The 27,267-nt window shown below is 41.4% G+C and overlaps 2 protein-coding genes across 5 annotated transcripts in view; one reads left to right on the top strand and one right to left on the bottom strand.

The window, feature by feature from the left end:
* Window positions 1-27,267, top strand: part of LOC149235555 (uncharacterized) — a 311,771-nt gene that overhangs the window by 198,735 nt on the left and 85,769 nt on the right. The gene's annotated exons all lie outside the window — the stretch shown is intronic.
* Window positions 12,443-27,267, bottom strand: part of LOC149235556 (uncharacterized) — a 66,891-nt gene continuing 52,066 nt past the window's right edge. Inside the window, exons 6-7 of the mRNA XM_089460990.1 lie at window positions 12,627-12,725; window positions 12,443-12,496 (exon numbers count right to left, since the gene is read on the bottom strand). Of these exons, the coding sequence (XP_089317116.1) occupies window positions 12,443-12,496; window positions 12,627-12,725 (153 nt within the window). The remainder of the gene's footprint in view (window positions 12,497-12,626; window positions 12,726-27,267) is intronic.

Below are 27,267 nucleotides of genomic sequence, written 5' to 3' on the forward strand. Positions count from 1 at the left end.
ATCTGAAGAATTTCTCATAAGAAGAATCAGATTGGTAACCCATCTTTATAGCATCATACTAACCAACATTGTTTCCACAACAAGGCCTTGACTGACAACTCTATCTCTCATCAGATTAGAGCACAATGTTGGTGAGACCAATGAATATAGACACCTTCATCATTGTCTCTCAAGGTACATACTCACCTAGGTGTTCACTGAGTATGACCTTCTAGGACTATTCTTATCTTGGGTTTCCAACCCTCAAAGAATATCAGTCCTCTTGCCCACTCTTATCTTGGATGCCTTACACATCCTCAAATAGCATTGGATGCTAGATAATTACCCATCCTCCATTCTTTCTTCCCAAGTGAAGACAAGAATGTTGTGTCTATCTCTCCCTCTCAACTAGGGAAGATATGCCTATACCTGTAAAGGAATGTACCCAAGGTCCTTCTGACCAAGAACTTGCCTAAGCTCCCTCTTAATTAGGGACTTGTCAGAGCTCCCTCTTAACTAGGGACTCTCCTTTGCATCAACAACTTCTTCTTCATGGGTCCTTCAACTGCTTGGTCAATTTCTTTCATTGATGTCATGGAATTCAATTGAGCTTCTTCCTTGTAGGGCATTAGCCATCGATCAATTTCCTCCTTGGTTGGTCATGTCATTCCTTTCTTCATGGAAAGTGGCCTTCTTGATATATATCTAGAACCTTCTTCATATGGCTACTACTTTCTCATCATGTTTCTTTTAGGAATTTCTATTCACCACATGAATGCTAGTTGTACTTGTGCTTACAACTCTTGTTCCAGTAGCCCTGCATGAATTCATCCAGATATTATTCAATAAATCAAAACATAACATTAAATCAAATAGTACCTTACGAAATGGCTCTTCATCATGACATCTTCCTGTAGGTATGAACATCCTGCATACATGTTGACATATCTCCCAAAGGTATCCATTGTCAAGGGTCTCCATCTTTTCCAGACTTTCATCAGAGCCTTCATATCTTTCCGGGAGATTTCTTAGTCAAATCTTTTTGGTCCTTTGGATGTTGATTTCCTTCATTAGGGTTGCATATCTCACAATCTCTTCCTTTCGCACACATTCCATTCCCAGGAGCTTTCAATCAAAGTTCCTTAATTGTAGTCAACCACCTCATACTTCATATGATGAAATATTATGTTGATTTCATCTAGTGTGACTTATGCTTTCCTGCATCCTTTCAGAGGAGGAGATCCTTTTCCCTTGATAATACTTCTCAAGATAGAAGTAGTGTTAAAATTGGCAACTAGGGCCAAACTCCATGTGGATCACCTTATTTATGGCTTTTGATATTTTTCCTAGATTCCTCTCATCGAGAGGTGTAGGATTGATCTAAAGATCATCCGATTCCGATAATTATTTATGGAGATATGAATTTATTTTGATTATGGACAAATTGTCAAGGTCAGTCAGCAAACTTATGTAGGTTCAGAAGCCCAACAATCACGTCTATTCACCCTCAACGTTTGCATATAAATACAAGGAGCCTCCTCCTCATTTGGAAAAAATTCATTCACTCATCTTCTCTCTCTCTCTCTCCTACGCATAAAAGGAGCCTCTCTCTCTCTCACACGTGCCAATGAAAGGAAGACGTCCTAGGGCAAAGAAGACGTAGAAAGAAGGACACTAGGGCAAGGAAGACGCAGAAAGGACACTAGGGCAGCAGGTCATCTCTTTGACCAATGTTGACCAAGCGTTGACCATCTAGAAGTGCGGATTGGGTGTGGTTGCTTCTCCTAGGCAGGCCGCAATTTTTGGCATGAAAACCGAGGTGATCTGACCTCTGGTTTGACCGGTATTGACTGCCCTATTTTAGGTCTGCATGTTGACTTCAGAAATCTGCAAATTGACTGTACTTTTTAGGCTGTTCAAGGGCTGTTTCTTCAGGCTGTTTGAGGACAAGTTGATCGAAAATTGACCAAGCATTTTAGAGGTCAATTTCAATTAGTTTGACCAAGTTCGACTTTGCTGATCTAGGGTTTGCTGCTGCTGATATAAAATTATAGAATTCAGATTTGTACTATTTCTCTCTACTGAACTATTGAAGATAAAAGAAGATTTGATCAAAGGGTTTCCCCGCATTGGGATTTGTCCCTGGCTAGCCGCCACATCTTGTGTCTCTTGTCTTGGCTTGTTTTTTGTTGATCATTTAATGTTCTATCTGCACTTTACTTAATGTATATGTGATTGCTAATCTGTGGATAATAAGAAAAAAAACAAGTAAACTGCTCTAAGCATAGAACATACCATAATTTAACATGGTATCAGAGCGGAGGTGAAGACAAAGCCCAAGCAAGAGCAAGAGCAAGAGCAATCACTGAAGAGAAGGTTGGCAAGGCTATATTAAAGAAATCATGGGGTCCTCAACACACTTCCCTGCTGAAGACAAACTCCGTGAGAAGTTTGACTATCACGGATGGAAGATGTCTCTCGATCTAACATTAGAAGAACAGGAAGTGTTGGACCATGTGAGAGGCAGAATTGTTGAGCCTCTATCAAATGCATCCGCTGCTGCTAGGAACAAATGGACCAAGGGAGAAGTCAAAGCAAGGAAGATCAACCAGGACTCTATCGACAAGCACTTGGTGGCCTATGTTTCTGAGCTGAACACCTCCAAGGAAATCTATGATAGACTGGTGAGTTTATTTAAAGTTAATGATGCAAATCAAGTCTTGTTTCTTAGAAATAAGCTGAAGGAAATAAAGAAGGGCAAAGATGAGAGTATGCAAGCATATTTCTTAAGGATCACTGAGATCAAGAACGGTCTCGTATCTATTGGGGAAGTGATTCCTGACAGGGAAATGACACTCACAACTCTTGGAGGACTGTCATCTGAATGGTATATATTCAGGACTACTCTTCTCAACAATAACGTAATTCCTGGATTTGAGGAATTAATGGTCAAATGCATTCAAGAAGAAACGAGGATGGAAGAGCAAGAAATGCCCATACTTAAAGGTCATCCCTTTGCATTTTCTTCTCATACTAAAAGAAGAAACAATTCTAGGGCTAAATTCAAAGGAAAGGCTGGACCTAAGGGTGGAAGAAAAGGACGATGTTACAATTGCAATAAAACGGGTCACTATGCAAGGGAGTGCCTTGATAAAAGGGACTCACACCGGGACGATGATCAAAATCCCACTCAAGGCAATTAAAGGAATGGCAGAGGTAAAAGAAGTGCCGGAAATCAAGGAAGAGGACAACCACTCAAGAAGGCAAGAAATTCCAAGTATGAATCTAACACTGAATCCAACACTGTTAACAATAAGCAAGATGAATATTATCTATCAGCAGCTCTATCTACTACTGCTCCCCCAGATTCGCTGGGAAATTGGCTTATTGATAGTGGTGCCTCAGGGCACTTCACTGGCTACAAGGAAGCTCTCTATAATCTGATAGAGAAGGAAACCAACCTGAAATTTTTTCTTGGAGATAATTCAAAATATTCCGTGAAAGGCATAGGAAATGTCACTCTTCAATTGAATTAGGGTAATACCATCCACTTACAAGATGTATTATATGTACTTGATCTTAAAAAGAACTTGGTGTCCATTTCGGCAATGGAAGACAAAGGCTACAAGTTGGCCTTCAGCGATGGCAAGGTACGTGTATGGAAAAAGAACTTTAAATATGCTTTTACTCTTGGGTTTCGAGTTGATTCATTATATCAGGTCGGAGGAAGACCGCTGGGTGTCATGTCTTCTGACACATCTCTTCAGTCCGAATTATGGCATCGGAGGTTTGCTCACCTTCATTATAAAGCTCTACCTGATGTAAGAAAAATGGTGACCGGGATGCCCGAGTTCGGATTAGAGCAAGGTGGTATATGTCCAGGATGTGCCGAAGGAAAGCTCGAAAGGGGACCATTCCCCTCAAGCCAAAGCAAGACCTTTGATATATTGCAGTTAGTCCTCTCAGACATATCCAGTATGATGCCTGTGAACTCCTTGGGAGGATATTTATATTACCTCACTTTTATAGATGATTATTCTCACAAGAGTTGGATATACTTCTTGAAAAAGAAGGATGAAGTGTTCTCCTGGTTTCGGCACTTCAAAGCCTTGATCGAGAATCAAATCAAAAAGAAGATCAAGACCTTAAGGACTGATAATGGGACTGAATATGAATCCAATGAGTTTCATGACTTTTGCAAAGAGGCTGGCATTAAGAGGGAGACTACTACACCATATACTCCTGAGCAGAATGGTGTGGCGGAAAGGAAGAATCGTACAATTGTGGAAGTTGTCCGTGCTATGCTCTATGATCAAAGACTTCCGAAGTTTCTATGGGCCGAAGCTGCAAATATTGCTGTATATGTACAAAACCGATGCCCTCATCAAGCATTGGGTTCCAAGACTCCCGAAGAAATGTTCACCGGTAAGAAACCTGACGTATCTCATTTTAGAATTTTTGGAAGCCTGTATATTTTCATGTGCATAAAGAGAAAAGGAATAAATTGGGTGCATCTGGAAAGAAAGGAATCTTCGTGGGCTATAGCGAAAATACTAAGGGCTATAGAATCTATGTAGCTGGTCAAAGGGAAGTCGAGATTAGTCATGATGTCACCTTTGACGAAGATATGGCTCTTAGCAAAGTAGAGAATCTTCCTACATTAAGGGGATCTAAAGAAGTTGACACCGGGGAACTGAAGGAAAAGGAAGATGAGATGATGCCTGACATGGAAGAACCTATGGATCCTATTGATCCTCCTCCACAAGAGCCTTCCTCTTCGAGGAAGAGCCCTTCATGGCTTAGGGGGACACTTGATGATGCTAAAGGACACATTGCACCTCGAGGAACCTTCCGTGAAAGTAAGAAGCCAAACAGATATCAGGGATACCTGACCATCGTGAGCACGATCATCCAAAATGAGCCTTCGTCATTCATAGATGCCGTCAAGCATGAAGTATGGAAGGATGCTATGACTGAGGAATATGAGTCCATTATGAAAAATGATGTTTGGGATGTGGTCCCCAGACCCCAGGACAAAGTAGTTGTCACTTCAAAATGTATTTACAAGATAAAGCATGCAGTTGATGGAAGTGCGGAAAAGTATAAGGCTCGTTTTGTCACTCGTGGCTTCTCCCAGAAGGAAGGTATAGACTATGACTAGATATTTGCACCTGTTGCCCAATATACCACCATCTTGTCGATCATAGCCTTTGCTGCTTCGCAAGGATGGAACCTACGTCAGATGGATGTCAAGACTGCGTTCTTACATGGTTCAATCAAAGAGGAGGTCTATGTGGAGCAACCCGAAGGATTTGAGATTTATGATCGAGAATCTCATGTGTGCAGGTTGAAGAAGGCCCTCTATGGGCTAAAGCAAGCACCCTGAGCATGGTATGAGAGGATCGATAGCTACTTGATGAAGCTGGGATTCACTAGGAGTGAAGCCGACCCTAACCTTTACTTTAAGATTATAGATGACAAGCCTCTCATATTGGTGCTATATGTTGACGACCTCTTTGTAACAGGTGTAGACCGTCTCATTCACGAATGTAAGAGGGAGCTCGCTTCTGAGTTCGAGATGAAAGACCTAGGGCTTATGCACTATTTCCTAGGACTGGAAGTCTGGCAGAAACCAGGGGAGATTTCCCTATCTCAAGGAAAATATGTGGTGAAGATATTGGAGAGATTCGACATGGTGGATTGCAAGCCCGTAACTACCTTGATGGAGCTTGACTTCAAGAAGTTAAGCGGTAGTGCTGCCGGACCTGTTTTACGAAATGCTACCGAGTATTGTCAACTCGTCAGAGCATTAATGTTCTTGGTGAACTCCCGTCCGAATATATGCTTTGCAGTCAACACATTGAGTCAACATATGGTTGAGCCTCACCACTCACATTGGATTGGTGCCAAGAATCTGTTGAGATATCTTCGTGGCACAATCACTCATGGGTTGAGATACACTGCCGAAGATGTGAGACTACTTGGGTATACTGATGCTGATTGGGCAGGCAGTGTGGTGGACCAAAAGAGCACTTCCGGGTGCTGTTTCTCTTTGGGATCTGCCTCGATATCCTGGATGAGCAGGAAGCAGAAGTTGGTGGCTTTGAGCACCGCCGAGGCAGAGTACATTGTTGCTAGCATGGCCTCCTGTGAGGCATTCTGGTTGCGAAAGCTCTTCAGTGAGCTGTTTGGATTTACATTGGATACCACTGTGATCCTGTGTGACAACCAGAGCGGGATTTGTTTATCAGAGAATCCCGTATTTCATGATCGATCCAAGCATATTGATATCAGGTACCACTATATTCGAGATATGGTGCAGCAAGGAGCAATAAGGCTTCAACATATCGGTACAGATGAACAAGTCGTCGACATTTTGACGAAGCCCCTAGGAAAGGTCAAATTCCTGACATTTCGAGAACGACTTGGTGTCGTTCAGAGACCCTCTTATGAGGGTCGAGTATCATGTATTGAGCTTTGGGAGCTCCAGGGGGGCGCGGGGTACTTCTTGGAGCAACAGGTGACCACATGGCGACTCACCATCCCCTGGTGGTGCACTATGTACAGGGTAAAGGTTCAACCTTTCCCTGTGACACCCCGTGGCGACTGTGGAACAGGATGATTAGTTCTCCTATGGGCTAGGATGATTTGTTCTCCGTGGCGACTGTGGAATAGGATGATTAGTTCTCCTGTAGGCAAGGATGATTAGTTCTCCGTGGCATCCACTGGACATGATGATTCATTCTCCTGTGGACAGGATGATTAGTTCTCCTGTCGAGGCATCCTACCCATGCAGTCTAGGACTCATGGGAAGTACCTCTCATTTGATAAATGAGCAGGGAAATGAGGATAGGGACCATAGTAGTAATATCGATGGACGCATCGTTGTATCTACCATACTCTCTATGTTAGGATGACCTCCATTGATCTGGGATTGATCCGAATTGGATCCATGAAAAATTATCAAGTGGCATGACTGTATCAAATCGGGACAGACTTCGAATTTATGAACAAAGAGCTATCAGAAAGACCTCTGGAAAATGGCAGTTTGCAGTCAGCAAGGAACGAGGAGGACCTCGATCAAAGCGCATTGACCGAGGTCCATGGAGACCGTGCAGGAGACAAAACTGGCAGTTAGGAAGCCCAGATTGGGAAACGGAGGCCATTTCTCACGATTAGTGTTAATTGCGCATCGCTGGGCAAACCCCCTTGAGAAGGAGAAGCCTCGAGCGCTTGGTCGCATGGGAAGCTGGGAAACCGTAAGGAAAGCGCTAAAGTGAAAGGCGGGTCCCGCGCTCCAAAATCAGTGGTATATCGGAGGCACATTGGGGCGGTAAGCGGATTTGGCAGAAAACGAGCGATTCCATTCATTGCACGACGCGTGTCCGGCGGATGAGAGAGAAAACTGCCTCTCATCGCGGGTTAACGGTCAAGCAAGTCAACCGCGCAAAATGAGTGAACATTGTAGGATTTGGGGACTCCAGATCTGACGGCGGAGATTGCGCCCGATGGGAAAACCAGATTTGACAGGGGAATTAAGCCACGACATACAAAAGTTTGAAGTCCGATTTGACCGCTGAGTTGGCAGATGAATCATTCCACAGTATAACTGAAAAACTGAACCGTCGAGGAAGAGCTGGCGCAGTTCGTGAGAGGACAAGTGGCCACTTCCCTGTGGGACGTTGGCGATGACGCAGAGGCAGGGAACTCCAAGCGAACAACAGCAGGCGATCCGAAGGGGCGGAAGAGGAAGCGAACAATCAAGGACAAATTGGCTTTAAGCCATGAACAGATAGAGAACAGAACAGAGAGCACGATAAGGAAGAACTAGAGAAGTAAAACAGTGACAGAAAAGGCGAAAGAGACAGTGAAGCAAGAAGCAGAAAATAGAGAGCCGAGCTGACCTAAGGCAGCATTGGGCAGACAGAACCAGGCTTGAGAGGTTCAAGCCATCCCTGTGAGGATATCTGTCGGGAATTGAGCACCATTGGACTCATCCCATTAAAGACCAAAGAGGTCAAGACTTGGTAAGGAAAGAGTCTGTGCACTCTAGTGGCTTGGGGAATCCAAGAACCACCCTACTAAGTATCCTTTGTTTTAGGAGACTCAAGTTGAGCTCCTCATTGTAAATCTCTGCTTTAAAGACACAATAAACAAAGGCCACCACTGAGAGCTGGACCAGAGACGTAGCCCTGGAGAATAGAGTGAACTCCTTATTAATGCGTTGTGTTCCTGTCTTTGCTTACTGTGTTTCCCTTACTATTTTCCATTTTCCAGTGTCTGTGTATTTTGAAATTTGATCGATCTATTGCCTAAAATAACATAGACACACACCAACACATGAGTCTGTAATACCTTCATTCATTATTTAATTAATTGAGATCACTCACGAGTGCTTTTCAGATCAAGTGGTATCAGAGCTTTAGGCCGTTAAGGTTAGACAAGCTTGTGTTGGTTTAGATGTTGAATGCTAACTAGATCAAAGCTCAAATTAGGAGAAGGAGAGTTGGTCGAAACTAAGCCTGAAATTGGGAGAGTCTATCCTTTGAAGACAATGTCAGAGGAAGGTCCTATGGGGCCCGACCCTCAATTCATAGATAGTTTCCTAGCCATAAATTCCAGGGTAGAAAAAATGTATAGGGACTTTAGAAAACATAAGGATGAAGATTCGTCAGGCTCTAAACAAGACAAAGGAGAAGATGAGTCACATTCCCATAACCACTCAAAAGGCAAGGGGAAAGAGGAAAGCTTTCTCACACCTCCTAATAACCCTAAAAAGAAAGTATCTTTGATCAAACTAGATGTTAAATTTGATTTACCTATATATGATGGAGAGTTGAATGTAGAAAAGCTGGACAATTGGATTAGACAAATTGATGTTTATTGCAGAGTGCAGAATATCAATTCAGACAAGAGCAAGATTCAGCTAGCAAACCTACGCCTTGGAGGCACTGCCTTGGTTTGGTGGGAAGGGAGGACCCAAGCTGACATGAAAAGACATGGTAAGACTATCTCTGTCTGGAGTGAATTTGTTTCTGCAATCGAAAAGCAGTTTTATCCATTGGCCTACATGCAGCAAGCCATGATGAGTTGGCAAACTCTTTGACAGTTGAAAGGGCAAAGTGTGCAAGGGTAAACTCAAGAATTTAGAAAGAGAGCATTGATTCTAGGAATCTCATTAGACTCATCCAAGACTCTGTTGAAGTACATTGGTGGTCTACACAGCTACATGAGGCACACTATCCTCATGTTTAATCCCACTAGTATAGATGAGGTATCTGTACAAGCTACTCATCTAGAGGCTAGAGGAAAGAATGGAAGTCCAGAAGTTGGGGGATCATCCCAACCCACTGCAAGCAAGAATAAGGAGAAAAGAAAGCAGAAATGGAAAGCAAGGAAGGCTAACACTGCACAAAAAAGCAAGGCTTCATGCACTCACTGTAAAAAGGATGGGCATGATGATGAGCACTGTTGGATTCTGCATCCAGAGCTGAGACCTAAGAAGTTCGAGGGCAAGAAGAAGAAGACTGCTGTAGCTATTCAGAAAGATTTGGGGTTAGACTCAAGAGATGAAACAACCATTGCAGCCACAGGTATAAGAGGTAAGAATTCTGAAGCATCTACTAGTAATTCTGCACAATCTACTATTGATGAAGAAAATGAGAGAAAAAGACATGAGCTTTTCCATATTTGAGTTATTTCCAAACATCAAAAGATTGATATTTTGTTTGATAGTGGCTCACAAGTAAATTTGATTTCTGAAGCAATTGTAAAGAAGTTGGGATTAGTAACTACACCTCACAAGAAACCATACCCATTAGGATGGTTGAATGATAAAGCACAACTACAAGTGACTAGACAATGCAAACTCAAGTTTTCCTTTGGGTTAGCATTTGTAGATGAGTTTGAGTTAGACATAATTCCTTTGGATATATGAGGAATTGTTTTAGGAAGTCCTTACTTATATGATAGAAAAACTATTTTCTATAGAGCTGAGAACAAGTATCTACTTGTTAAAGATGGAATTGAATACTTTGTAAGAGCTCATAAGCTCAAGAATAATTATACTCTCATAAACTCAGGGCAGATGAAACGAATGATAAATTCATGCAAACAATTCTTACTGATGGTTGTAAAGGAAAAGAAACCTGATAAAACCAATGTATTTGAGGGTTGTAATGCTGAACAACAAGTTGATTTAGAAAAGGTTGTTTCAAAGTATGATATCTTGTTTCAAGAACCTAAAGATCTGCCACTCAAAAAGGAAATAGTGCATGATATTATTTTGCAGCAAGATGCTCATTGCCTAACATTGGAATGTATAGGTTGTCCGCTTTGGAGAATGCTGAAATCAAGAAGCAGGTGCAGGGGTTTCTCGAGAAAGGGTTCATCGGACCTACCACATCACCATGTGGGTCACCAATCGTTTTGGTGAGAAAGAAAGATTTCTCGTGGAGAATGTGAATTGATTACCGAGCACTGAATAAGATAACAATAATAAATCGTTATCCCCTTCCTCGCATAGATGATCTTTTAGATCAATTGAAAGAAGCTGTTTATTTCTCCAAGCTAAACTTGCATAGTGGATACCATCAGGTCAGGGTTGCAGAACAAGATGCATGGAAGACTGCTTTCAAAACAAAGTAGGGATTGTATAAGCAGGGATTGTATGAGTGGCTAGTTATGCCTTTTGGCTTAACTAATGCTCCTGCTACTTTCATGAGATTAATGAATGATGTACTTAGACCTTTTCTTGATGATTTTGTTATTGTGTATCTGGATGACATTCTGATATTTAGTAAAACATGGGAAGAACACTTAAAGCATGTTAAGCAGACATTAGATGTTTTGAAAGAGAAAAACTTTATGTTTAAACTCTCAAAATGTGAATTTGGCAAAACATCTCTGAATTATTTGGGTCATATAGTAGGGGGTGGAACTGAAGATAGATCCCTCTAAGGTGGTAGTCATTGTAAATTGGCCTAAACCCAAATCTACTACAAAAGTTAGAAGCTTCTTAGGAGCAACACAATATTGGAGGAAGTTTATTTCTAACTTTTCCTCAATTGCAGCTCCCTTACATGCTTTAACACGATTGAACAAGGTGTTTCAGTGGAGAGGCAAACAACAGAAAGCCTTTGACACCTTGAAAGAAAAGATTAGTACAACACTTGTACTAGAACTGGCTGATCTTCAAAGACCATTTGAGATCCAAATTGATGCCAGTGACTATGCCATGGGAGTAGTGTTGACACAGCACGGTAAACCCATATGTTATCATTCTGAGACATTTAATTCTGCAGTAGTTAACTATCCTACATATGATAAAGAATTGTATGCATTAGTACAGAGTGTGAAAAAGTGGAAACATTACTTAATGGGCAAAGTGACAGTAATACATAGTGATCATCAACCACTTCAATATCTACACTCCCAAACTAAGTTGCAACAATCAAGACACTATAGATGGATGGGTTTTCTACAACAGTTTCATTTAGTCATCAGATATAAGGAGGGCATACACAATAAAGTTGCAGATATGTTATCTAGACCCATTATAAATGCATCTACTAAAGCATAATTTTGTGTTACATGAGAGTGACATTGAACAATATGCTCAAGATATAGACTTTAAAGATGTATATGCAACTTTAAGTCAAGGCAAACGAGTAGAAGAATTGGATTATCATGTAAAGGACCGACTCTTATATCATTGTGGGAAGTTATGCATTCCACAAACTGAAAGAGTAAAGATAATTCGAAAAGCACACACTTCTCTAATATCAGGTCACTTTGGGGTAAGTAAACCAGTTGCACAGCTGCAAAGATTTTGTTATTAGCCAAAAATGAATGAGACAGTTTCTAGATATGTAAGAGGGTGTAATATGTGTGCTAAAAGCAAGCCCAACAATAGAAAACTAGGCTTGTACACTCCATTACCAGTTCCTTCTCACCCTTGGGAAAGTGTTTCCATGGATTTTGTTGGAGGACTGCCTAAATCTAGGAAGGGTCATGATTATCTATATGTTGTTGTGGATAGGTTCAGCAAAATGTGTATTTTGATACCTTGTAATTGTTGGACACCTAATCCTAAAGGGTTAGTGTGGAAGCCGAAAAGACTAAGCAGTCCAAGAGACCTTGGGATCTGAAACCCAAGAGTCACAACATTGTATTATAAATGTACATCTATTGTTAATAAAAAATGGAATTCACTGATTTATCTTTCATATCTGTCTTGCTGTCCATGTGTGTTTAACATGGTATCAGAGCCATGATGTGTGGCCTGTGTAGTTTTGTGCAACTGGTCTGAGCACTGGCCTTTGTCATTCTGACTTGAGCACAGGTCCCAGTCCTCAGAATAGTTGTAACTCCTTTTCTCTGGCACACCAGCGCTGCCTTTGTAACGCCAGTCTGTCCATGATGTTCTCTGGCGCACCAGCGCTGCCTTTGTAACGCATGTCTGTCATATGCGTTTTATTTCTGAACGCTGGCCTGCTCCACATGTCCTGTCTGAGCGCTGTACATTAAAAAAAAAAAATAAAAAAAATTGTGAATAGCGCTGTCATTTTGATGCGTTTGCGCTGCCCTTATACCTGCCCTCTCTGCCATATTCTATTTATATTCCCTGCGCTATGCTCCATACAAACCTGACATTTGAACGCTGGTCCGACATTATTCTCCTGCTCTTCTGTTGCGCTGTCTAACCACCTGTTTGAATGCGTTGAGTGCCTGCCATTACCTGTGGTCTGCTACAATTCCATGTGGAGTATGAGGATTGTCCTGAGAATTATGAGGTTGCCGGTTACCTTTTAGAAATGAATCGCTGGAACGTTCTGTTACTCACAGTCAGAAATTTTAATGGCATTCATTTTAATTAAGCGTCACAGGCAGTAGAAAGGCGTGATTCGATTCATAGTATGCTATTCGATTTATGGTGTATATGAATGGTGTGATTCGGTTCATAGTGTAAATATTCGATGCATAGTATGTGATTCACTGTGCGTTGAAATCCATGTTCGTGGGTTGATATAAAAGGCCTCCATGTATTGATTAATTATTGGAATGAAGAATTGAACTGCTGCTGATCCTAAAACGTTTGAGAAGCTGTTAAAATTGCGTTGAAGAGTTTTAAAGTTGCGTGTTCGTGCTGGTTGCTGCATTGCTCAAATACTGGTGAAGAAGAGAATTGCCAAATCCGGATAAGGTGCTACAGCAAGGGTGGAGATGAGAGCCTGGAACGCATCAGCCATTTACACTTTGTTTGGAATCAACCCATCAATGTGGGATATATACAATTAGAAGCCGGTAAGTTTGATTATGCAAATATCAATTACAGCAATCCTCAGTCCGATAATCCCTTCGCTTCTCCACTCTGGAACAACCCACAACGAAGTTTTGCTGAATGCCGTGGAATTAGAAATGGGTCTTCAACACTTTCTGCGCTAACCGACGGCAATTAAATTATTTCATCCATTTCATTGACTGCATGATGAGGAATTATGATAAATATTGTGTGTCTAGATAAACCCATTCTCTCGGCCGAAAATCAATCTACAGAGTCCTCCTTCAGTGTTTCATCCGCAGCCAAGGAATTTGATCGAATCCTTTCCGTCTCCCAGTAGGCACCACGTCCACCGACGGCCAGGCCCTCCGTGGCCCCTTCTGGTGAACGCATTCAATACAAAATTCAGTGGTTGAGCCCGCGGCCATTTTGCCTTCAAAACGATTTCACCTGCGGCTAGCTCTTCGCGGGCCTCTTTCTTTTTTGCACCGAGATACACGCCAGATTAAATATTGATTTGGGTTCCTGCTTTTAAACAATAATTAAATGAGTAAATACATCTTGGAAAGATCGTCGAAGTTTTTGAACTAGATACATTTACAAATTGACAGCGTGGGCTGAAGATTTCTCATTATAATATTTAGCCGAGATATATGCCCAGGGTGTATCTGGAAGGTTTCCAAGGTGGGATTTATATCAGCAATTTGTGCGCTGTTTTGAAGTGATATATATATACCGTGATATATATATTGGTAGCATGATATATATTATGCGCTGTGCGCTGTTTTAAAGTGGTTATATACAGTGCGCAGTTTTAATATTGAATGTGCATTGAATTTCATATGCAGTGGTGCGGTTGACTGCGTTGAATGGTTTTGAAATTCACGGTGTTGTGTGATGCGCAGAAAGACCCGGTGAAATCTGAGAAGCCAGATCGTCATTCTTTGTTCTGCAGGTCTGAAAATTTTGAGATACAGTTAGCTTCATTGTTGGCCATCAAAGTCTTGTGTTGTGGTGCTTTCTGTTTGTAAAAATGCGAGGATTTTATATGCCTATGAGTGGAGCTGCAAAATGCTTGGCATCGTGATTGAATTGATGCCATTCTGACAGTCATAGACGATCAAATCAGGCCAAGTGAATCCGTTGCCTGTACAATTATCTGGAGGTTTCCTCTTAGATTAACAAGAAGCAGATTTTAAGAGCAGTATTGAAGCCACCTCGAAGCAGATTTGGTGTTGTCCATGGAACAATTTGAAACAACCTCTGAGTGAAGTGATTCGTGGAGAAGTGATCAGCATTGTGAAGTGAATTTGAAGCATTTTTGAAGACATTTTTTGAAGTCATTTTTTTGCAGTTTCTTGTAGAGATTTTGGAGCAGTTTCTTGTAGAGATTTTGCATGATTTCCATAGCAGCTAGATGCTCTGAAGTTTGAAGTTGAGGACAGCGCTCATCTTCACATTTATATATTTTTTTTTGCATTGGTGATGTTATGCTCCAGTTCATTCTTGAAACGAACTGTGGACTGTTGATTTACCATGTGCCCAATTGTACCAATGTTTATTGTAGTTTAACTTGGTAACATCCAGCTTACTCAGGTCCTGCTCCATCAACCATTTTCGCGACATTGTTGCCACTTGATAAGCCCTTACAATATCTTGTAGTAAGAGTACAATATTATTTTTCTGTTGCTGTTGCCTCAGTTGTGTTTTTTAAGTGACATTGAAGAAAAATGGCCAGACTTGAAGATGCATTAAAGTTATTGAATATCCTAATTCATTCCACTGTTGATGAGATGGTCAAAGTTAACAAAGAAACTCTCTTTGACATCCAAACCTCTCTGCAAATTGCACATGAGAATATTGAGTTTTTGCAGTTTGAAACAAAGCTACAGCAGGAAGAATTACACCAGTGGAGTCATCATTCTGAACCTGTTTCTGTTCAGAACAATGAAGCAGACTCCCATAAACAGCAAGTCAATAATGTTACAGTTCATTCAGATAAAGCAACAAAGTTACATGCAGATGCAGAGGTTCAGTCTGCACTTCCCAAGCCCATCATCAGACCTTGGGAACAGCTTGTCCACAACAAGCACAGAACTGGTCTTGGATATGACAAGGACTTGTCCTTTCATATTCCAGACTATGCCAAGCCCATTCAGTTTCAGAGTGCTGGATTCATTTATGACAGTTCACCTACTCCTCATGACAGTTCAGCTTCAGCTGTTCCAGACTCTGCCCCTCTTCCACAGCAACACCAACAACAACAACAACAACAACAGATCGTGAAATGCCAACACTGTGACCGAGTTGGCCATTTGAAAGATCACTGTTTTGATCTTCATCCATGTAAGCACTGTCATAAAACTAGTCATTCTTCACACAGATGCTTCAGAAACAAACGTCCTGCAAGAACAAAGATTCATCTTGGATGGATCGCTTCTTGGCAATGGGCATCAATAGCCAAGAAGATATTCCAAACACATGTCAGAACTTGTTCCAGAGTATTGAACAGTCTTGCAGTTGAGTTTTCTCCATCTTCTCACCTTGAACCTGACAGGGGGGGAAATGATGGTCATCTACAAGCTTCAAAGTCACATCAAGCGAGCCTGAGCCACAACCTGCCACACCAGTTTCAGAGTTGTAGCCAGAGACAAAGATGCCCGTGAACAAATTGAGAACACTTCCTCTAGCAGAAGACACCAGCTCCTTGCCAGTTTTGGAAGAGTTCCAGGAATCACAGAGTTGTTGGTCATCCTTAAACCATCACAGATTAAGAACACTTCCTCTAGCAGAAGACTCCAGCTTCTTGCCAGCTTTGAAGAGTTCCAGGAATTGCATTAAGCATTCCAGCGTTGTTGGTCATCCTTAAACCATCACAGATTGAGAACACTTCCTCTAGCAGAAGACTCCAGCTTCTTGCCAGTTTTGGAAGAGTTCCGGGAACTGCACTAAGCGTTCCAGTGTTGGTGGTCATCCTTAAACCACCGCCCTTTATACCAACATTTCATAGAGCACATTCAGCCTAGTGCTGCCATGCATTTTTGCACATTTTGTATTACAGTTCTCTTCTTGGACTCATACATAACCCTTCGGATTAAGGGGGGGAATGTTGGACACCTAATCCTAAAGGGTTAGTGTGGAAGCCGAAAAGACTAAGCAGTCCAAGAGACTTTGGGATCTGAAACCCAAGAGTCACAACATTGTATTATAAATGTACATCTATTGTTAATAAAAAATGGAATTCACTGATTTATCTTTCATATCTGTCTTGCTGTCCATGTGTGTTTAACAAAACAAATTACAGCTGAACAAACTGCAAAACTAATCTTTGAACATGTATGGGTTCATTTTTGATTACCCACTTCCACTGTATCTAATTGAGACACCCGATTTGTGGGGAAGTTTTGGTCAAGTCTGTGGGAACTGATGGACACCAAATTGAAGAAAAGCACAGTTTTTCATCCACAAACTGATGGCCAGACATAAGTAGTTAACAGGACAGTGATCCAGTTACTCAGAGGATGTTGCAGCAAGCATCCTAAGCTTTGGGATGAACATTTATGTTATGTGCAGCATGCTTACAACATAGCAAAACATTCTTTTACACAGAGATCTCCTTTTGAGACCTGTTTTGGTTTCACACCAAGGTCTCCTTTGGATTTTGTCTTTGGTAAAGACACCACAGTTGAGGGACACAATGATGTGGACAGGGCAACTAGGTTCATTGAACAAATCTAAGAGATCCACTAGGCAGTATAGGAACAACTGGGAAGGAGCTAAGCCAAATACAAGGCAATGCATGACAAGCATCGGATGGAGCATAGTTTCCAAGTTGGTGACCAAGTCTGGCTATATATCAGCAAGGACATGATGTAAGGTGAAGGTAAAAAGCTAAAGCCTATCAGGTATGGACCCTTCAAGATACTTGAGAAGATTGGTGAGAATGCTTTTCGCCTTGATCTACCAGCTTACATGCACATCTACTCAGTCGTAAATGCAGATTGTTTGAGATTGTTTGAACCCTCACTAATTGAGGATCCCGAAGAGCAGAGTCAATTGCCTTCTATTGATGACCTGTTACCTGAATATCTTAATGAATTGCAGGAAGACACAGTTCTGGACAGGAAGGTGAGGACAACGCGCAGAGGAGATGTTGAGTACCTCGGAATTGGGCTCAAGGGTTCAAAGCCAAGCAGTGCAAAGTGGATAGAGATTGGACAAGTTAGACAATTGTACTCTCACTTAGTCGATGCTTGAAAACCAACTTTTGGTGGTCCAAAAGCTTTTTCAGTGGGAAGGCCGTGATCCAAATTGGATCCATGAAAAATTATCAAGTGCCATGACTGTATCAAATCGGGATAGACTTCGAATTTATGAACAAAGAGCTATCAGGAAGACCTCTAGACAATGGCAGTTTGCAGTCAGCAAGGAACGACAAGGACCTCGGTCAAAGCGCGCTGACCGAGGCCCATGGAGACCGCGCAGGAGGCAAAACTGGCTGCTAGGAATCCCGGATCGGGGAACAGAGGCCATTTCTGCGCTAATCGCTGGGAAAAACCCCTCGAGAAGGAGAAGCCTCGAGCGCTCGGTCACATGGGAAGCCGGGAAACTGTAAGGAAAGCGCTAAGGCGAAAGGCGGGTCCCGCGCTCCAAAACTGGCGGTATATCGGAGGCACATTGGGGCGGTAAGCGGATTTGGCAGAAAACGAGCGATTCCATTCATCGCATGACGCGTGTCCAACGGATGAGAGAGAAAACCGCCTCTCATTGCAGGCTAACGGTCGAGCAAGTCAACCACGCGAAATGAGCGAACACCGTAGGATCTGGGGACTCCAGATCTGACGGCGGAGATTGCGCCCGATGGAAAAATCGGATTTGACAGGGGAATTAAGCCGCGGCATACAAAAGTTTGAAGTCTGATTTGACCGCTGAGTTGGCGGATGAATCATTCCACATTTTAACTGAAAAACCAAATCGTCGAGGAAGAACTGGCGCAGTTCGTGAGAGGACAAGTGGCCACTTCCCTGTGGGACGTTGGCGATGACGCAAAGGCAGGGAACTCCAAGCAAACAACAACATGCGATCCGAAGGGGCGGAAGAGGAAGCAAACAGTTGAGGACAAATCGGCTTTAAGCCATGAACAGATAGAGAACAGAACAGAGAGCATGATAAGGAAGAACCAGAGAAGAAAAACAGTGACAGAAAAGGCGAAAGAGACAGTGAAACAAGAAGCAGAAAACAGAGAGCCGAGCTGACGTAAGGTAGCATCAAGCAGACAAAACCAGGCTTGAGAGGTTCAAGCCATCCCTGTGAGGATATCTGTCAGGAATTGAGCACCATTGGACTCATCCCATTAAAGACCAAAGAGGTCAAGACTTGGTAAGGAAAGAGTCTGTGCACTCTAGTGGCTTGGAGAATCCAAGAACCACCCTAGTAAGCATCCTTTGTTTTAGGAGAATCAAGTTGAGCTCTTCATTTTAAATCTTTGCTTTAAAGACACATTAAAAGAAGACCACCACTGAGAGCTGGACCGGAGACGTAGCCCTGGAGAATAGGGTGAACTCCTTATTAATGCGTTGTGTTCTTGTCTTTGCTTACTGTGTTTCCCTTACTATTTTCCATTTTCCAGTGTCTGTGTATTTTGCAATCTAATCGATCCATTGCCTAAAATAACATAGACACACACCAGCACATGAGTCTGTAATACCTTCATTTATTATTTAATTAACTGAGATCACTCATAAGTGATTTTCAGATCAGGGATCAATGATACTGATCTGGGATCAGTGAGAGTGGTTCACACTCTAAGACTGACTTCGGGTCAGTGGAGGATGGTATGATACATCCTAGATCATTTCTTCTTCTTCATAGTTCAAGCAGAGCAGAACAGAGCAAAGTAGAGCAGAGGAGAGCAGAGTGGGATCAAGCTGTACAGGACAGTGCATTTAATGGATGGATGGCAGTGATGGTTTGACAGATTGCAGATGAAGTTCTCCCTAGTCGAGAGGGAGTGTTAAAACTGGTAACTAGGGCCAAACTCCATGTGGATCACCTTATTTATGGCTTCTGATATTTTTCCTAGATTCCTCTCATCGAGAGGTGTAGGATTGATCTAAAGATCATCCGATTTCGATAAGTATTTATGGAGATATGAATTTATTTTGATTATGGATAAATTGTCAAGGTCGGCCAACAAACTTATGTAGGCTTAGAAGCCCAACAGTCACGTATATTCACCCTCAACGTTTGCACATAAATACAAGGAGCTTCCTCGTTTGGAAAACAATCATTCACTCATCTCTCTCTCGTACGCATAAAAGGAGTCTCTCTTTCTCTCTCATAGGTGTGGTTGAAAGGAAGACGTCCTAGGGCAAGGAAGACACAGAAAGGAGGATGCTAGGGCAGCAGGTCATCTGTTTGACCAACTTTGACCAAGCGTTGACCATCCAGAAGTGCGGATTGGGTGTGGTTCCTTCTCCTAGGCAGGCTGCAATTTTTGGCACGAAAACCGAGGTGTTTGACTAGTATTGACTGCCCTAGTTTAGGGCTGCAAGTTGACTTCAGAAATATGCAAATTGACTGTACTTTTGAGGTTGTTCAAGGGTTGTTTCTTCAGGCTGTTTGAGGACAAGTTGACCGAAAATTGACCAAGCATTTTAGAGGTCAATTTCAACTAGTTTGACCAAGTTTGACTTTGCTGATCTATGGTTTGTTGCTACTGATATAAGATTACAGAATTCAGATTTTGTACTATTTCTCTCTGCTGAACTATTGAAGATAAAAGAAGATTTGATCAAAGGGTTTCCCCGCATTGGGGTTTGTCCCTGGCTTGCTGCCACATCTTGTGTCTCTTGTCTTGGTTTGTTTTCTGTTGATTATTTAATGTTATATCTGCACTTTACTTAATGTATATGTGATTTCTAATCTGTGGATAATAAGAAGAAAAATAAGTAAACTGCTCTAAGCATAGAAAATACCATAATTTAACAAGTAGTGATCCATGTTACCTGTAACCATACGACATGACTTTATACTATCAAATACAAGCATACATACCTCATTTTACCTTTAGGTCATTTAGGCTTCTTTTAGCAGCTTCCTTGATTGAAAAGATCTTCAACCCCTTGATTTGCTTAATCTCTCATGTCATAATACCATCGAAGTCACCTGACACGGGGATTCGGGATTCGTAGGATTCAGGATTTGTAGTGTCGGATTCGGACACGTTGACCCCCCGGAACAGGACACGTAGGATTCGTTATATATATATATATATATATATATATATATATATATATATTAAAAATTAGATATTTCTTACACAAATTTTAATTAATGATACAAATTTATTGATTTCAAACATAGATCTTCATCTATAGTGTGCATAGTACATACAAAATTCAAATACATGTCAGTGGTCACATAAATCATGATTCATAATTCATAAATGAAAGACAATTACAACTACAAGATAGTAAGATAAACACACTGACAACTGTAGTTTTCTCATTGAGTCATCAAATCAAAATGTGTTACATAGGTAGTGCTGGTGCAATGCCAATGGCAAATAGAAATAGAAAATATAAAACAACTACAGGTATACAAGCCTCAAGGCATCAATCCTCATCATCAGCATCAGAATCAACATCAATGTCCTCATCATCATGGTCCCCACTGCTCTCCTCTGCATCCTCCTCCTCCCTTGTATCCATAGTCGCCTCTGCATCTGCTGGTGTGGAGGATGACCCCTCTAAGTCATCAAATCTAACAGGCTCTAGCACTGGATCATTGAGATCCATGTTGGCCAATGCCAACTCAACACTGGTGTCCAGACCCATATCATCAGGAAAGACATCCCACATCTTTGTCTTTCCCCTCAACCACTCTTCCCTCTGCCTGTAAATAAGACGAAGGTTGGTGTGCACATACACCATTGTCTCTGCCCTAGACTGCTCAAGCCTGCTCTTCTTCACACTATACAAATTCCCATATGTGCTCCAATTCCTCTTGCAACAAGAGGATGAAGTCACCTGAGAGAGGAGCCTCATGGCTAACTGCTGAAGAGGAGGGCTTGTTGCCCCATGATTTGCCCACCAAGAATAGGGCTTCTTAGCCCCCCTGTCTCTAATCACATCATAGCTTCCAAATCGATCACTACCAGTGGAAAACTCTGCAAAGGAATCCTCCACCTCATCAAGCAATGCACTATCCTGAAAAATCCACCTGAATGCCTCTTTCCTCCCCTGTGAGATTTCACCATCCATGTGAGGAGGGAATCTGCGAGAAGGTCCACCATTCAGCCATTCATGGCTGTAGTATTTTGGGTTCAATGAGTAAGCCAAACAATGTAAAGGTGTATAATTCTTGTCCCATCTGCTGACAGGAATATCATGTATAGTATCACAGAAGGCCTCTGGTGATGTCTCATACTCGGGGCACTCACTCTGTTAATAATGCTCCTTACAGACTCAATCATGGAATCCCATCCCTCATAAACCTCTCCTAGGATGGGTTTGTCTATATCTGCAAATCGAAGCAAAGAAATGATAGGGTCCATGATCCGAATAATTAGATCTACCCTCTCCTACCAAGCATCATCTAGCACTGTGTCCTTCACTCTTTTAGAGGCTACCTGATCTGTCTTTCTCCAAAAAGACCAAAACTCAGAAATAACCATGGACCCAAGAGCGGTCTTGACCTCCCTCAACCTCTTCAACATCATGAATGAAGAGGCAAACCGTGTATTAGCAATCTTCAACAATGATAGATTGGTGTACTCCTTGTAGATAGTGAGGGCATTTGTATGATTTTTCACAAAGTTACAGATATGTCGTGCATCCTCAATAATGTTACCAATCCAAAGCACATCAGAAGCAATGGATTTCAGTGCTAAGTTCAATGAATGGACAATGCAAGGTGTCCAAAACACTTGTGGATATTTAGCTTCCACAATCATGCCAGCAGCTTTGCAAACAGGTGCATTATCTGTAATGATTTGCACATAAGAATCAACACCTACATCTTCAATAACTTTAATAATTAATTCACCAATAAATTGTGCATCCTTGTATTCTCCAAGTGTATCCACTGCTTTCATGAACCCTGGACCATTCAAGGAAGACACCATGTAGTTGATGATTGGGTGTTGTGCTGGGTTTGTCCATCCATCAGAAACAATGCTAACCCAGATGTTGGCCATGATGCTACAATAGGCTCAAGCATTTTTTGCACCTCTTTTTTTGCCTTTGTCAACAATGTGGTTCTCAGCTTCTCTGACCCAGGAGGCACATACCCTGATGGAGCCCTTTGAGTTAGAGGTCAGCACATCTCAATAAATAGAGGTGAGCGTGCAACATTAAATGATATGAAGTTTTGATAGAAGAAGCAGGCAATGGTGAGATCAACCTCTTCCCTCTCTCTTTTTGGAAAATCTTGTCCATTGGACCAAGTGCAGTTGCTCTTCTTTTTGCTGCCTGTCCCCCAATTGAACTCTCAAATGGAAATTTGGTGGTGGCTTTCCTCAAAAATGGAAGGGGGTCTTCATTCTTGGGTTTTCTTGATTTTGAAGCCACATTTTCCATACCAATAGTGGACTCCTTTTCGAATTCTTTTCTCGTTTGTAAAGGAACAACTTTACAAGCTGCAATCCCACAACCCGGTAAAGCTAACAAATGTGCTTTCACACGGAAATATGTGCTTTTGAAAGCAATGTGACAAAAGTTGCATCTCCATTGCACATTGCCTCCTCCCTTCCCCTTGGTGCTTGTCCTATCTTCTCTTCTGACATATTTCCACAATGGATATTTATCAATGTTGTCTCTAGGTCCTCCTCTTCCCTCAACATTACTTGCAGCAGACTCTGATGATATTGGGGGAGGAGGGGCATCTCCAATGGAGACATTCTTGCCCTTCCTTTGCCCCCTAACTGCTGCCTTTGATTGAGCCATGAATACTGTAAAAGAAATGAACAAAACATGCACAAATTTGTAAACAAAAAATCATATACAAACTGTTGTAATAGAATAAGAAGTGCAAAAAAATGGAGCTGAAATGCACTTACCTGGTGCTTGAATCTCCTTGCCGAACGCTCTCCTCCCTTAGCTCCTTGCTCCAAACCCTTATCTCCTTGCAAATAGCTCAAACGATGCAGATACAAATGACAAACAGCATGAAAGAATAGAAGAAATGCGTCCTTTTTAACCCGCGGCAGTCACTTTTCTGGGATACGAATCCTAAAATCGGGATTCGCTGGCCTTGCATGGGATTCGTACGAATCCTAATAGGACTCATCGAATCCGATATTAGGATACGATTTTCAAGAGAATCGTATCGGACACGCAGGATTTGGGTTCGCCGGGCTATATGAACGAATCCGGTTACTTTAGCATACCATCATCCCATGAACTCCAGAAGTTGGATTTTTTGATGAAACACTTGCTTCCTCTCTACATTAGTGAACCCTCCGATGAGTATGTCAGGCCAGGCAGGGACTTCACAAAACAAAAACTGATTCGTCTATTATTGCATAGGTAGGTCATTGTTATATACAATAGGAGTGATTGTTCAGTTCATCTCCCGATGACTGTTCACATTCCTAATTTATTTATTTACACAAAATTCCCCCAATCATGAAGATTAGGTGTCAACATTCCCCCCCTTAATCTGAAGGGATGTTGGTGAGTCCAAGCATCATTCTGAATCGTTCAAGCTTTTCCCTTCCAAGTGCTTTGGTGAAGATGTCTGCAATTTGCTCATTTGTGGAACAATGACGGAGATGGATTGTTTTGGCCTCAACATGATGTCAAATCAGATGATATTTAGTATTGATATGCTTTGTTCGATCATGGAACTTTGGGTTCTTTGCCAACTTTATTGCAGAGGTGTTGTCAATCATGAGTGGAGTTGATTGTATTTGTTTTACCTGCAAATCTTCAAGAATTTTCCTGAGCCACAAAATTTCTTTCGTTGCTTTAGCTGTTGCCAGGTATTCTGCTTCTGTTGTGGAATCTGCTGGAACTGATTGTTTGCGTGATCTCCAGGAGACAGCGCTTGATCCAAGACTCATAGCATATCCTGAAGTAGATACCCCAGTTTTTTTGTCTCCATCGAAGTCTGGATCAGAGTATCCAATCAAGATGAAGTCGTCAACCTGTATACTTGATTCCAAGGTCTTGAGTTCCCTTCAAGTACCTTAGAACTCTTTTTGCAGCAGACCAATGTCCCTCACAAGGCTTTTGCATAAACCTGGAGAGGATTCCAACAACAAATGAAATGTCTGGTCTGATAGTAGTGAGGTAGATGAGACTTCCTACAAGCTATCTATACTTTGTTGCATCCTCAAATTCCTTTCCTTCAATAGATGTGAGCTTTAAGTTTTGTTCCATTGGAGTAGTAAGAGGATTGCACTCTGTCATGCCAAACCTGTTCAACAAATCTCCAATGTATTTTTTTTGAGAAAGAAATATGGACTTTGGATGTTGGGTTACTTCAATGCCAAGATAGTAATGAACATAGCCCAAATCAGTCATTTCAAAACTTTTCCCCAATTCCTTCTTTATGGATGCAATGTAGCTTTCATTGTTCCCTGTCATTAAAAGATCATCTACATATACCACAAGATATACAACTGTTTTGCCAACTTTCTTGACAAATAAAGTTGCATCATCAAGATCAAAATGATTGAAGTTGAGTTTCAGAAGATGCTCAGTTAGTTTTTCATCCCAGGCTCGTGGTGCTTGTTTGAGGCCATACAAGGACTTCACAAGTTTGCATACTTTATGTTCATGTCCTTTCACAGCAAATCCTTCAGGCTGGGACATAAAACATTCTCTTTTAGATCTCCATTCAAGAAGGCAGTTTTTACATCCATTTGATGGACTTTCCAACCGTTCTGAGCTGCTAGTGCAAAGAGTGTCCGGATGGTGGCCCATTTTGCTGTGGGGGCAAAAGTTTCATCATAATCGACCCCTTCCTTTTGTGCAAAACCTTTTGCCACAAGCCTAGCTTTGTGCTTGTCAAGTGAGCCATCAGCGTTGTACTTGTTCTTGTAGACCCACTTGCAGCCAATTGGTTTGGTTCCAAATGGAGGATCAATCAGCTTCCAAGTGCCGTTTTTTATGAGGGCATCATACTCCTTTTGCATCGCTTCTTTCCATTCATCATGAGAAGCAGCTTCTTTAAAGGAAGTTGGTTCAAAATCTGTAGACAAGTTCAATTCACAATCATAAGTAACATCCATATCAACAGGTGAATTAGAGTCATCTACATCACCTCCATTTTGTCGGTTTGAATTTCTGGTTTCTGTTTTTCCAATTTCATCAGGATGAACACTTTCAAGTGTCTTTGTCAGCCACTTTGGGGGACCTTTCTGAGATGGTCCAGGCTGCTCTGTTGATTGAGTTGAGACTGAATCAAGATTGAGTCTCCCAATTCTATCAATTACATCACTTAAAGCATCATCCGTTGTTGGAGTTTCATGTAGGGGAGATTGTTCTTCAGAAGAAGATTCCACATGTTGATCTAGTATAGGAATCACCCCTTCAAGATGTGGAATCTGATTATCAAATTCTTGAAATGATTTAGTTTTTGCGAATCTATCCAAGCGATCAAGTTGCCGCTCAACAACATTGTCAGATTTGGATGATTCAAGAAAAATTACATCTCTAGATACAACAAACTTTTTATTTACTTCATCATAGAGGCGGTATGCTTTGGAGGTGTTTGAATACCCCAGGAAGATACACTTACGACTTCTAGCACCAAGTTTGTTTCTATGTACCTTTGGTATCAAAGCATAATAGGTGGAACCAAAGACCCTAAGATATTTTACCGAAGGAACATGTCCATACCACAATTCATAAGGAGTCTTGTTTCTTATAGCATTAGATGGACATCTATTCTTTATATATGCAATACATAGAACAGCATCAGCCCAAAACATTATCTTTACATTTTTGAAGAAAAGCATGGATCGTATCATATTCAAGATTGTTCTATTCATTCTTTCAACTACACCATTCTGTTGGGGATTATAAGGCACAATTGTTTGATGTTTGATCCCATGTTGGCGAAGATAGTTTTCAAATTCATTTGATGTATATTCTTTTCCATTATTAGTGCGAATAGACCCAATATGAGATTGTGCATCATTTTCAATCCATTTATGAAAATTCTTGAATGTTTGAAAGGCATCAGATTTGTTCTTCAATAAATAAACCCAACACATTCTGGTGTAATCATCAATAAATGTCATGATATATTTATTTCCATTTGCAGAAGGAACATGCATTGGACCACATAAATCTGAATGAATGAGTTCAAGTTTCCTATGTGCTCTTGAATGTGAATCATGAAAAGACTGTTTGCTATGCTTTCCTAGAATCCAAGCACCACATTGCTTATGTTTCCTAGGAATTGTAGGCAAACTAGCAACACCATTTTTCTTCAATAAGCGGAGACTGTCATAGTTTAAATGTCCAAATCTAGCATGCCATAATAAACTTGATGGAAGTGTACCTTCTTCATGATGAGAAATATATGAGAAATGTTGTGCATGAGCAGAGGTTCCTTGTAGTTTGAGAAGCCTTTCTTCTTCTATTCCCCTCATGACAAGTGAGTAGTCAGAAGCTTTTCTTACCTCAAGCTTGCCATCAAACATATGAATGGAGTGACCTTGCTGGCGGATGTGGACCAAGGACAGCAAGTTTCTCTTGAGCTGTGGGAGATATAGAACATGATCCAGAAGAAAGTCTGGAAGACCAGGCAGTTTAAGCCTGATTGTGCCAAGCCCTGATGGCTTGATTTTTGACTGATCTACAAAGTATACTGCTCCATCAACATTATCAGTGAAATCTTCAAAAAAACTTCTCTATGAGTCATGTGACAGGTTGCTCCTGAATCAAGCAACCAATCATTTTTCGAAGAAGCAAGTGAAGCATTAAACAAATCTTCATTTACTCCAATGTTACATTGTGCCTCAATATAGTGAGCGGATTCAGGTGCTTTAC

This window comes from Pinus tabuliformis, chromosome 8, assembly GCF_031772625.1.
Source record: "Pinus tabuliformis cultivar Carrire ecotype Pingquan chromosome 8, CPIR1, whole genome shotgun sequence".
Classification (NCBI taxonomy): domain Eukaryota; kingdom Viridiplantae; phylum Streptophyta; class Pinopsida; order Pinales; family Pinaceae; genus Pinus; species Pinus tabuliformis.